General features: G+C 41.2%; 1 protein-coding gene across 3 annotated transcripts in view; it reads left to right on the plus strand.

The window, feature by feature from the left end:
• LOC311138602 (extended synaptotagmin-1-like) overlaps positions 1 to 10,865 on the plus strand; it is a 51,889-nt gene extending 41,024 nt beyond the window's left edge. For all 3 annotated transcript variants that reach the window (XM_084173354.1, XM_084173356.1, XM_084173355.1), the window contains 20 exons: positions 61 to 132; positions 220 to 306; positions 2,037 to 2,183; positions 2,521 to 2,654; positions 3,071 to 3,209; positions 3,410 to 3,516; positions 3,642 to 3,783; positions 3,959 to 4,135; positions 4,467 to 4,549; positions 6,394 to 6,442; positions 6,647 to 6,736; positions 6,986 to 7,081; positions 7,324 to 7,395; positions 7,486 to 7,572; positions 7,899 to 8,045; positions 8,126 to 8,262; positions 8,553 to 8,684; positions 8,792 to 8,894; positions 9,146 to 9,195; positions 9,400 to 10,865. In XM_084173354.1, the coding sequence (XP_084029480.1) occupies positions 61 to 132; positions 220 to 306; positions 2,037 to 2,183; positions 2,521 to 2,654; positions 3,071 to 3,209; positions 3,410 to 3,516; positions 3,642 to 3,783; positions 3,959 to 4,135; positions 4,467 to 4,549; positions 6,394 to 6,442; positions 6,647 to 6,736; positions 6,986 to 7,081; positions 7,324 to 7,395; positions 7,486 to 7,572; positions 7,899 to 8,045; positions 8,126 to 8,262; positions 8,553 to 8,684; positions 8,792 to 8,894; positions 9,146 to 9,195; positions 9,400 to 9,427 (2,079 nt within the window). In that variant the 3' untranslated portion in view covers positions 9,428 to 10,865. The remainder of the gene's footprint in view (positions 1 to 60; positions 133 to 219; positions 307 to 2,036; positions 2,184 to 2,520; positions 2,655 to 3,070; positions 3,210 to 3,409; positions 3,517 to 3,641; positions 3,784 to 3,958; positions 4,136 to 4,466; positions 4,550 to 6,393; positions 6,443 to 6,646; positions 6,737 to 6,985; positions 7,082 to 7,323; positions 7,396 to 7,485; positions 7,573 to 7,898; positions 8,046 to 8,125; positions 8,263 to 8,552; positions 8,685 to 8,791; positions 8,895 to 9,145; positions 9,196 to 9,399) is intronic.
• The last annotated feature ends 356 nt before the right edge of the window (positions 10,866 to 11,221 follow it).

The raw sequence follows: 11,221 nt of genomic DNA on the forward strand, positions 1-11,221 counted from the left end.
TTTTATTTTGTCTAGTGTCTCCCATTTGACTGTTGTATTGTGTGATCTTTGTGTTTCTAGTTTAAGAAGAGTGGGAAGGAGCCAAAGGCTGGGGCTGAGCTAGTTCTGGGGAAGACAACCTACAGAACCAAGGTGAGATACAGTACATGTAGCTAGCGCTGAAATGTTTGACTTGTAACAGGATCTGCCGTGAAAGTAAACGTATTTGTCTCTCTGAAGGTGTGTGATCGCACCAACTCCCCCCAGTGGGATGAAGCTTTCTACTTCCTGGTTCGTGACCCCAGAGAGGAGATACTCATAGTGAAGGTGAGAGTTCAGTCTGCTTTAGGATGGAGTCGCTAAACATGGATAATGTAATGATCTAAACAATCTAAACATAATGTCACTCACAAGGGGTGTAACGGTACACGTATTCGTACCGAACCGTTCGGTAAAGGGACATCTGTTCGGTCCGCACTGTGAACCCGAATGAATACATAAAAATAAAAAAATGTACAAAATAAAAACACTAGGGTTATATACACTGCTTTGTAGGCTTATGCCTCTTGAGTAAATCTGAGCTGATAAAATATTTCAGGCTATTCCATTTAAACAACTAGAGCTATGCGCACATTGTAATCAAAATTAAAATCTTAATTGGCGCATTTCAAATTGTCCTTTTGTGAGGCGCAGACGGGAACTAGTTCTGTACGATGGCGAGTGGTGGGGTCGATAAACCAGAATTCGAGGATCCTCAATCATCATTTAAATCTCCAGTTTGGGAACATTTTGGATTCCCAGTAGATTACAACGGCGATGGACAGAGAGTTGTGGATAAAACATTAACAGTATGTCTTTACGCTCAACGAGAATAGCCTATGCAGCTTCCAACACCTCAAATATGTTGACACATTTACGCCGACATCACCGCAGTATACCTGAGTAAGACAGAAATGCAAAGAAACAACATCACAACATTGTCTCCCCTCTGCATTCAAACAACCCTTGGCAGCTGATTTTGACCGGGCCAAAGAAATTACAAGAGTGATGTTATGTTTATAAATTTTTTTACAGTCTTTGGTTTATAGCCTTGGATATGCACCCATTCTCCATGTTTGAGAATCGGGGGTTTCAGCACCTCGAGAAAGTGCTCGAGACACTTTAAGAACTTCCCTCTTGCACCCATTACAGCAAACAGGTAGTACCAGCTCTATATAAGCAAGCCAAAGCCGAAGTTTTCAATGAATTGGCCAATGCATCCTGTGTTGCGCTTACTACAACAGTGACAGCCCATCACATTACCCCGGAGTGGGAGATGTACTGTGCTACAGAGTCACAAGTGCGCACCTGGCACTGAAGGAGGCAGTGTCATGGTGCGTTCGTAACCAAGTGGGAAGTGGGATTTTACCACATACGACTGGGAAAAATCCACTTGAATGGCCCTCCAACTAGTAATTACTAGTGGGAAACTTGTCTATCATCCTGAGCACCCACTTCACCCACATGGTGACCTCTGACGTAACCTACTAAGGAAATGCCTCTATAACAGCATTTTCAGGAGTTAAATGCCACAACAAAACATTATTTATAAAAAGCTATCGATTATTGTGGTTTTTTAACTATATTTGTTTACAAGCCTGATAGCTATACTATTAGTTTATGGTTGATGTAGCTTGTTGGCCATTAGCCAATCGGCGTTTCTCAAAGAGTTCACATGAATGCATCCAACTGGTATTTACATCTGGTAAATTTCCACCTCCCACAACTTGATATGCCCAACATAACAATCCTGTAACAACAGACAATGTCGGGAACATTGTGAATGCTGAACATTGTGAATGGCATTTAATTTTCCCACTGTACCGAAACCGAATCGAACCATGACCACCAAAACCACAATATGTACCGAACCATGGGTTTGGTGAGCCGTTACACCCCAATCACTTACTGTAAACATCTTGCACAGTCACTGTTAAATGCAATTCATCCACACAAATCTCCCGTTCTACCCTTTTCTCTTTTCCTTTCTAATTCGCTCTGTATTTATCTTTCTCTAGCTCTCCAGTGCTTGGGATCAGGCAATAGGTTCTCTGGTGGTACCAGTCAAAGAACTGCTGTCAGAACCAGATCTGGTCCTGGATCAGTGGCTGAGTCTGGATGGAGCCTCACCTGACAGTCAGATTTTACTGAGGGCTGAGCTTAAGGTGAAACACATACACTCATACTCGCACTCACACACATCAACTATCAATCACGATTTTGGAGTGTGGAACAAAATGTGCCATATAGTACACAAAGTGCCATTACATTTACATTTATGTCATTTAGCAGACGTTCTTATCCATAGCGACTTATGCTAGTGAGTGCATACATTTTTGTACTGGTCCCCCGTGGGAATCGAACCCACAACCCTGGCGTTACAAGCGCCATGCTCTACCAACTGAGCCACACAGGACCTGTTATGTACTTTACCTGCACCTGGCAGTCTAATCTTGTCTAAAAACTATTGGTAAGTAATTAGTAGCATGTTTTCATTCACAGATCCTGAACTCAAAGATGACTGAGGGTGTTGGGGTACCACAAGGTCCAGAAACGATTCCTCTTGGGAGAGACAGTGAGGAGCTAGTTACTGCGACCAATGAGGAGGAGCAACACAATGAGGTGCCCTCTGAAGAGTGAGTTTTGTCTTGGCCCCTCCCAATATTCAAATTGTTGAATTGTAATTATAAGTTGATTGCAAATGAAAATGTATGCAGTGTAGGGTTGTCGTGATACTCAGAGGGATCGTGGCAAGGAAACAAAACATGAAGCGGACTCAATTTCCTGAAGAAAACAGTCCAAATGTTGCAAACAAGCAGCCTTATGTTGTTCCTCAGAATCACATGTTTTTTTCCCTAAGTATAGCACACAATATTTTACATACAGCAGGTTTTTTAAAGGACCAAAGAGTTTAATCTTCTTTGTGTTTTCCTTTTTGCCATGGAAAATCAGGTATCGTAGTTTCGTGATACTGGTATCTTGACAACCCTAATGCAGTGTATGTAAATTATAAAACCCTTCAACATGTGTGTCTCTTTGTGTGTATTCTCAGGTCTGTTGCAGTCTCCAGCCAACCCTCTATCTCAGAATCTGAAGAAGAAGAGGTGGTCTTTAAGGCCGCCAAAGAAGACCCCAGCCCTCCTGAGACACTCCCCACACACACCAGCCCTGATCCCAGCTTTGATACTGAGGTGAGATCCTGTCTGTATATGGGTTTCATGATACATTCTGTGGATGGATTGTATTGTGGATGGAGTCAATGTGTTTTTATTGAAACCAAGAGTTTATGTATTAACGAGACAGATTATAATAGATTTTGATATGAATTGCATGACCGACTACAACTTTATAGCTGCAGGTGAAAGTATTGACATGTGTTTTTGACCAACAGATAGAGGAATCAGAAGACGGTGAGGTGGAGGAACCTATCACCATCACCCAACAGTCAGTCACAGCAGACACTGAGGACCTCCAACCCTGGCATGGGCCAACGGCAGGGTGAGCTCCATTCAACAACGGATGCAGAGAGCTTTTCATGTACTCTGACTTTGCATAGACAATCTTAATTGTAGTCAAGCAACTCTAAACATGTTGTGTGTGTGTTCCTGTGTGTGTATACTCAGGTCTGGTATAGAGGACATTGCCAGAGCTACAGTGTCTAGCCTTCCCTCTGTGTCTGTACCTGAGGAAGCTGAGGCTATGCCTGATGTCTTCCTTGAAACACGCCCTCCTCACACCACCCCTAACCCCAGCTTTGGCACAGAGGTGGGTGCTTCACTGAAGGGACAACACAAATATATTACTTAGACCAATAGTTTGAACCAAAAGGTAAAGGATTAAACATAAAATGTGTCAAGAAAATATTTTTTATTTTGAGAATACTAGGATGCCTTCAAAAAGGTGCTTGAGTGTCACTGGAGTTATATTGTTTGTCCTTTAGGGGGTGATGAGAATCCACCTACTGGAGGCCCAGGATCTGGTTGCCATGGATAAGCTGATGGGGGGCCTGAAGAAGGGCAAGAGTGACCCTTACGTCAAGATCAACATCGGAGGGGTCAAGTTTAAGAGTCTTGTGATCAAGGAGAACCTCAACCCTACCTGGAACGAGATGTATGAGGTATGGAGGGAGGTGTAGTTTACTCAGCTCATCTCTCTAGGCCAGGGTGTTGGACATTGTGCACATTTAAATGAGCAGTACAATTTATTGTGCGGTGCTGTAAAAAGTAAAAGCTATACATTTTAGAGTTTAGAGTAGAGATTATTGTTTGTATGAGCTGCAGTGTCTCAGCTCATGGATCATTATGAAGGGTTTTGTCTAACGTAAAAATGTATCTGAGACCACTAGAAGTTTGTGACCTTTACACATTTTCTTCCTTATTATCATGTAATAGTATTCTTTATGTGTGTAGTTTTGTTGTTACTGATCTTTTCTGATGTGTGTTTCCCAGACTGTGCTGACCCCCCAGGCTAGAGAGGAGATCCAGGTAGAGCTGTATGATAAAGACATTGACTCTGATGACTTCCTGGGCAGGTGTGTTCTAACTGGTCAAATATACACTGTTTAATCAGTAACCTGTTATTGATACTCAAGGGATACGTCCCAAATGGCACCCTATTCCCTTTATAGTCCACTACTTTTGACCAGAGCCCTATGAGCCCTGGTCAAAAATAGTGCACCAAGTGGGTAAATAGTGCTATTTGGGATGCACACAAGATAAGACGCACTGTCTTTATGCACTTTTGCCTAATGGTAGACGGCTTTACAAAGTTTTTCTACTATTACGTATCAAACAGATCTATAGTACCAGTCAAAAGTTTAGACACTCCTACTCATTTATTTTTACGATTTTCTACATTGTAGAATAATAGTGAAGACATCAAAACTATGAAATAACACATATGGAATCATGTAGTAACCAAAAACGTGTTAAACAAATCAAAATATATTTTAGATTCTTCAAAGTAGCCACCCTTTGCCTTGATGACAGCTTTACACACTCTTGGCATTCTCTCAACCAGCTTCATGAGGAATGATTTTCCAATAGTCTTGAAGGAGTTCCCACATATGCTGAGTACTTGTTGGCTGCTTTTGCTTCACTCTGTGGTCCAACTCATCCCAAACCATCTCATTTGGGTTGAGGTCGGGTGATTGTGGAGGCCAGGTCATCTGATGCAGCACTCCATCACTCTCCTTGGACAAATAGCCCTTACACAGCCTGGAGGTGTGTTTTGGGTCATTGTCCTGTTGAAAAACAAATTATAGTCCCACTAAGCGCAAACCAGATGGAATGGCGTATCGCTGTAGAATGCTGTGGTAGCCATGCTGGTTAAGTGTACCTTGAATTCTAAATAAATCTGACAGTGTCACCAGCAAAGCACCCCTACACCATCACACCTCCTCCTCCATGCTTCACAGTGGGAACCACACATGCAGAGATCATCTGTTCACCTACTCTGCGTCTCACAAAGACACAGCGGTTGGAAACATAAATCTCATCAGTCCAAAGCACAGATTTCCACCGGTCTAATGTCCATTGCGCGTGTTTCTTGGCCCAACCAAGTCTCTTCTTCTTATTGGTGTCCTTTAGTAGTGGTTTCTTTGCAGCAATTTGACCATGAAGGCCTGATTCACGCAGTCTCCTCTGAACAGTTGATGTTGAGATGTGTCTGTTACTTGAACTCTGTGAAGTATTTATTTGGGTTGCAATCTGAGGTGCAGTTAACTCTAATGAACTTATCCTCTGCAGCAGAGGTAACTCTGGGTCTTCCTTTCCTGTGGCGGTCCTCATGAGAGCCAGTTTCATCATAGCGCTTGATGGTTTTTGCGACTGCACTTGAAGAAACTTTCAAAGTTATTGAAATGTTCTGGATTGACTGACCTTCATGTCTTAAAGTAAACTGGACTTGGTCTTTTACCAAACAAGGCTATCTTCTGTATACCACCCCTACCTTGGCACAACACAACTGATTGGCTCAAACACATTAAGAAGGAAAGAAATTCCACAAATTAACTTTTAAGAAGGCACACCTGTTAATTGAAATGCATTCCAGGTGACTACCTCATGAAGCTGGTTGAGAGAATGCCAAGAGTGTGCAAAGCTGTCATCAAGGCAAAGGGTGGCTACTTTGAAGAATCTCAAATATACCATATATTTTGATTTGTTTAACACTTTTTTGGTTACTACATGATTCCATATGTGTTATTTCATAGTTTTGATGTCTTCACTATTATTATACAGTGTAGAAAATAGTAAAAATAAAGAAAAACCCATGAATGAGTAGGTGTGTCCAAACCTTTGACTGGTACTGTATATAAGAAGTCACAAGAATCTAATGCCATTTTAGACAGTTGCCAAAATGTTTTTGTGTGTACAGGTTTATGATCAGGCTGAGTGATGTCATTAGGTCCCAGTATACAGACCAGGTGAGTCAGTGTCTTTATACGGGAAGTCGGGGCAGAGTTTGGAATTGATTTCACTCCTCTGCCCTGTGGCACTCCCCTTTATCACTTGCAATATACGTTTTGATTGTGAGGTTATTGCTGTTGTCACAGCCTAGCTTTACATTCCACCTTTACTGGTTGTGCTAGAGTTGTGCACAGTCTAATGCGTATATTTCTGTGTTCCAGTGGTACACGCTGAATGAAGTGAAGTCAGGTCGTGTACATCTGTTACTGGAGTGGGTACCTACAGTATCAGAACCAGACAGACTGGATCAGGTCAGTCCCACTCCTTTCTCAGTTTCTTCTGTCTCTCACATCTCCTATCTTTCCCTTTCATTTTCTATCTCTTTCACTATGAGTTCAGTTCAGCAATCTCTTTCCTCAATCAGTCTCTCTCCAAAAAAGTATTTCTATTTGCAGAAAGCAGTTGATTCACATTCCATATCTCCTCCTATGAGGCATAACAGAGCACAGCATTAGTATCACAAGATGTTTCAATATATCTCTTTCCTCCACAACCTCCAGGTGCTGCAGCTGCAGTCTCTCCAGTCCTACCAGAACAAGGCTGTTCCCTCTGCTGCTCTCCTCTTTGTCTATATGGACAGAGCCCACTCACTGCCTGTGAGTCACCTTTTACCTTTTACCTCTGATGGGGTTCTGTTGTCATGTTACCATGATCTTGATAGCCTACTGTCATCTGATGTTTGTGATAAACTGTGATTTTTCACTTGGTTATTTTCTCTTGTGTAGTTTGTTTCATTGCTGATACATTACCTCACCATAATAGTCTTACATTATCTTTTTTTCTCTCTTATCAGTTATGTGACTAAGTGACCTAGAGTGACCTTTATTTGTGTTTCTAGTTAAAGAAGAGTGGGAAGGAGCCAAAGGCTGGAGCTGAGCTAGTTCTGGGGAAGACAACCTACAGAACCAAGGTGAGACAGCTTACAATATCATGCTTGTAATTTGTCTTAGATTGACCAACTAACATCTATTTTCCCTATCACTCCTCTATCTCTCTTAAGGTGTGTGATCGCACCAACTCCCCCCAGTGGGACGAGGCTTTCTACTTCCTGGTTCGTGACCCCAAAGAAGAGATGCTTATAGTGAAGGTGAGTGGTTGTTTGAGTGTCATTGCAAGCACTTTGCTTTCTCTTGCGTCACTCATTTACAACAAAATACAAATTATTTATTGTCCATTCAGGTGGACATTTTGTTAAGGTCAGCAGCAGGTCAGAAATTTAAGGGTGTCTCATTCTCTCTCTCTATCTCTCTATTGTGGTCCTCTGTAGCTCAATTGGTAGAGCATGGCGCTTGTAACGCCAGGGTAGTGGGTTCGATCCCCGGGACCACCCATACGTAAAAATGTATGCACACATGACTGACTTTGGATAAAAGCGTCTGCTAAATGGCATGTTATTATTATCTCTACATGTAGCTCTCCAGTGCTTGGGATCAGGCGATGGGTTCTCTGGTGGTACCAATCAGAGAGCTGCTGTCAGAACCAGATCTGGTCCTGGATCAGTGGCTACGTCTGGATGGAGCCTCACCTGACAGTCAGATTCTACTGAGGGCTGAGCTTAAGGTGAAACACACACACACACACTTCTGTATCCTCTATTGTTTCTATTGAAATTATTACTTACTAAATGTATCTTTCAACAGATTCTGGACTCTAAAATTGTGGAGCTGATAGGTCAAGGAACTCTGCCGTGCGCTGCAGGAAACTGTGGGCAGGTGAAGCTGTCTCTTTCCTATGCCTCAAAGGAGAAGAAACTCACCATTGCAGTCCATGCCTGCAGGTCTGCATCTGAGTGTCTGCATCATTCATAACTCCATCTTTTCATATAGCAAGAGCACAGAGTTTGTCATTGTCAGGTCACATGATGGTCTGCAAACACTACTGCCCCCTACATATAGGCTAGCTTTGAACTCACTGCTAAAGAAAGTGTCCATTCCTGTAATGATATCCCTATTGTATATTTTCAACACATTCCTCATACTGTACCTCTTTCTCTTACTTTACCAATTGACCACACTGGTTTTTAAGGCCATGGATTATGTTATATGTTGTGTGTGTGTTTCTGTATAGGGCTCTGGAGTCCTCCAGTAAGGATGGTCTAGACACCTACATCTCGCTCATGCTGCTGCCAGACAAAACCAAGGCCACCAAGAGGAAGACAAGCGTCAAGAAGAGAGACCTGAACCCAGAATATAACGAAAGGTGTGAGATGTTATGTGTGTGTGTCTCACTGCCAACTGGGTCATTTGAACCTATCTGTGTTAAATGGCGGCAGAGTGTAACAGTATTGTCCCTGCCCCTCTGTGTAGGTTTGAGTTTGATCTGTCTGTGGAGGAGGCCAGGCGCAGGCGTCTGAGTGTGTCGGTGAAGAACAGCTCAGCCTCCTTCAGGAGCAGCGATATCATTGGACAGGTCAGCCTGGGCTTGGATTACTGCATCTTCTTTTATGGCTATATTTTACTCATCATACTACACTGTATCAGCTGGGTAGCTTTGGAGTAAACATGGGTGTCTGTACATGGTTTTTTTCTTTCTCACCTGGTGCAAATGATGACTCATGCTTCTGTTCCACCCATGCAATATCATGTCAGTATTATGCAAATTACACTTGTTTTGAATGCTGTGTATAGTAATATATGTTCCTACCAAACTTCTTCTTTCAGGTGCACATAGAGCTGGCTCAGATTGACATGGCCTCTGGAGTCACAGAATGGTGAGTAGTAGCCATAAAACCGGTAGCATTTGACTAATTGATTGATTGCGCTAACGAAGGTCGGTTGACCGACAGTTTAGCCATAATACACAATTTTTACGCTGTTATTATGTGTGCGTCTTCTCGTTGGAGTAGTAGCCATACAAAATGATTGATTAATTAATTAAACCACCTTTTTTTTTTTTTACTTTAACCCTTCCACAGGTTTGACTTGAAAGAGGAGGCTGAATAGTGGATCTGTCTGCAGCTGTCATACCTGTTATACCACATGTTTAAAGTTCACCTATACAGCCTAACTCACGCAGATGCCTTCCCCCACCTACCTAACACATTTACCACTACTGCAGCCTGCCCTGTCCTTTCACCTCTCGTCACCAGTCTGCCTGTTAATGTCTTTCTCTATATATCCACATATCAATATTATCACTAAAGACAGGGCAACTCAATACGTCAGACAATCTGTATTGGACCAGAAAGTCAGTATTATATAGTTTCATCTGATGTTTATACCTAGTATTAATAGTTATTAAGTAATAGTTATGAAGGTCAAAATGTGTATATACTTATGAATGTTACATACCTTAAGAAGGTTAAGGGTTATACCTGCGTACTTTAAGAACTGATGAGGGTTATACCTGCTTATGAAAGTTACTTTTGAAGTTTATATGACTAAATTCTTAGGGTTATTTGAAGATCATATGAAGGTTATGTACGTTGAAGATTAATGTACTAATGAATGATTGCTACATGCATTTATCTTGCTAGAGTAATCTATCAGTAAGGAAGGAGTTAACGTTATCAAGGTAAAGAAACTCTTTCCTGAAACAGGAAGTGAATAGGGACCAGCAAAACGTGTAGTCAGGATACGGTATCAGTTCGGTATTTGATAATACCAAAGTAACAAACATGATTTGGAAGATATATCAGGGAATACCATAATGTATTATGGAATGTTGTTTGTTGTGGAACATTGTTAAGTATGTTAATACTAATAGAAGGATAATGAGGAATATGTAAGATTGAAAGTACAGTATGATGGTCTTAGATACAGTATGGGTCCTTGCATTTTCAGTCTCATGTAGTGAGATACACAGTACACCTTAACCCACACGCCTTTACTCATTGTCTAGTCAGGAACCTCCCTTACTAAAAGAGCATTGATTTTATGTTACCTTACTTTGCCTTATGTTATTACACAGAGACGACCACTATAGTATATACCAATGATCTATACAGTACTGTCATCCATGCATTATCCATGTGAAATGCACCCAATGGCCAAAGTCACTCTGATAATACAGATTACAGATACTGACCAGTGGGGTTCAAAAGTGTTACATGGAGTGTTAACAGTTATTCCTTTCAAACTAATAAGACAAATTATATATCTGTTGCCATTTTTATTTTCCTCATTCATTGTCATAGTGTTGATTATGCACCATTCCATTTTGTTACATATCTTTTTGTTTGAACTTTTAAAACATTTTACTTGCCCTTGTGTTACTATACTGCTTTGATGTGTTTAACATTAGTTTTGATGTGTATCTTTGTTTTATTGCAGCATATTTTTTTAACACATTGCCAACATGAAAATACCATAGAAAAAATAAAGACGAAAATAAAATAAGTGTGCATCGTGGCAGTCAAACACTTTTTGCACCTTGAGAAGAGAGCGGTCTCCTGTGGTTTATGTACAGAATCTAGTCCTAAAGTCCTACAAACCTACTGAGTAGTGGGGTTAAAAATTGAACCAAAATTATTCTGCAATGTAATTAAAATGTCAAATGACTCAGTGTGATATACATTAAACTATTCCGAATGCAGCAAGAGCACTCTTTTTCAACCAACAGAAGTGACCATATCCATCAAAGTTCTGTGAGTCATATCCATCAAAGTTCTGTGAGTCGGTCCGTGTTCTTATGGATAATTCCTATTTCCTCTCATCTCGGCAAGGCCAAACAAGAGGAAATAAATCGTTTTATCATTTTTCTAGTTGAAGACCAAAACAAAAATTGGACATCAACTC

Source organism: Coregonus lavaretus (assembly GCF_964263955.1).
Source record: "Coregonus lavaretus genome assembly, chromosome: 12".
Classification (NCBI taxonomy): domain Eukaryota; kingdom Metazoa; phylum Chordata; class Actinopteri; order Salmoniformes; family Salmonidae; genus Coregonus; species Coregonus lavaretus.